Raw genomic sequence first — 1,238 nt, 5'->3', positions numbered from 1 at the left:
TCGCCCGCCTCTCGCAGCGCGACCCGAGGTTGGAGGAACCCGGGGCCTCAACCCGGCTGAGCCCAGCGGCGGCGGCTTCCCTTTTCTACCCCAGCGAGCTCCAGAGCGCCTCGGGGACCGGCCCTCAAAAGAGCAGGAAATCTTGTTTACCGCCCGGAGAGAGGAGCCCATCGAGCCTTTGTCTGGAAAGTCAGCATCTCCAGATGAATTCCTGCAATGAGTTTCTGGTGAATTAGCATTGGGCGGCACGGCCGGAGAAGGGGGTCGCTAGGTTCACGACTGGTTTCAGAGGCGTATCCAGCGGGTGACTTTTGTGCATTCGTTTTAATTTTTGGAAATCTCATTTCCCCCCCTCCCTCGCCGCCACCGGGCATGTCCTGATCTGACGGCCGCTCCTATCGCCTTGAGCTGCGGATCCGAGTGGTTTCCAGCGGGGCTCCCTCCCTCCCTGACTTTGCAACACCGCGTTCCGGGAGAACCGACCTCGGTGAGGAAGGGGGCGGGGGAGCCGCGAAACCCGGACCCAAACCTTGACATGCTCTCGGGTGGAGAGGAGGAAGCCAGGAGCTGAGTGCACCGCCGGGGCTGTTTCTCCCGCCGGCTCCGAGTGCGGGGCTCCGGGCTCCCTGCCCTGCGCCTGGGAGGCAGCCTTGTTGTTCTGGGGGCCGCCCCCCGCTTCCTGCTCTGGTGGTCCACGGCCGGCAGGACCATGCTGCTCAAGGAGTACCGGATCTGCATGCCGCTCATCCACTACGGGCGGCAAGGAAACCTGGTGGAACATTACCTCCAAACCAGAAGGCTGGAGGGGAGGGAGGAAGGGGAACTGCTGTTTCCACTTGTCACCCCAGCGGGGGAGGGCGGCCTTGGGTGGGGCGGTGGACTCCAGGTGGGCCCTTCTAGGGGCACCTAGGTCCACATTACTGGGAATCAGAATGCGCCAAAGGAAGTCGGTGCGCCCCCTTTCTCCAATTAAGAAAATGAATAAAGCACACCCAATAGCCCCACGCGCGCGCTGGTAAACTGGGGGTGTGTGTGTGGGGGTCATCCCATTCTGGCATGGGCTCAGACTCCCCTCCCGCCCTTTGCCGGAAGGTCCAGGTTCCCTCTGGATCTGGAGGCCCCAAGCCCTGCTGGGGGACACCTCGGAGCCCTTTGAGGGTGGGGGTCCGTCCGGGTCCAGACATCTTGCGGTGGCCGCCCGCCCGGGCGCTGCTCCCGCCACGCCCTCGCAACCAGGC

At 63.9% G+C, this 1,238-nt stretch overlaps 1 protein-coding gene across 2 annotated transcripts in view; it reads left to right on the top strand.

Annotated features, from left to right (window-relative positions):
* Positions 1-1,238, top strand: part of PITPNC1 (phosphatidylinositol transfer protein, cytoplasmic 1) — a 222,602-nt gene that overhangs the window by 11,272 nt on the left and 210,092 nt on the right. The window contains exon 1 of one of the 2 annotated variants that reach the window (XM_005858678.2): positions 7-746. The exons of the other annotated variant lie outside the window; for it this stretch is intronic. Coding sequence (XP_005858740.1) covers positions 710-746 — 37 coding nt within the window. The 5' untranslated portion in view covers positions 7-709. Of the gene's footprint in view, positions 1-6; positions 747-1,238 lie in introns of those variants that run through there. 2 annotated transcript variants of the gene reach the window in all.

The sequence above is a fragment of the Myotis brandtii genome, unplaced genomic scaffold (genome assembly GCF_000412655.1).
Source record: "Myotis brandtii unplaced genomic scaffold, ASM41265v1 scaffold120, whole genome shotgun sequence".
Taxonomy (NCBI): Eukaryota; Metazoa; Chordata; class Mammalia; order Chiroptera; family Vespertilionidae; genus Myotis; species Myotis brandtii.
This window is presented reverse-complemented; position numbering and strand designations above follow the sequence as displayed.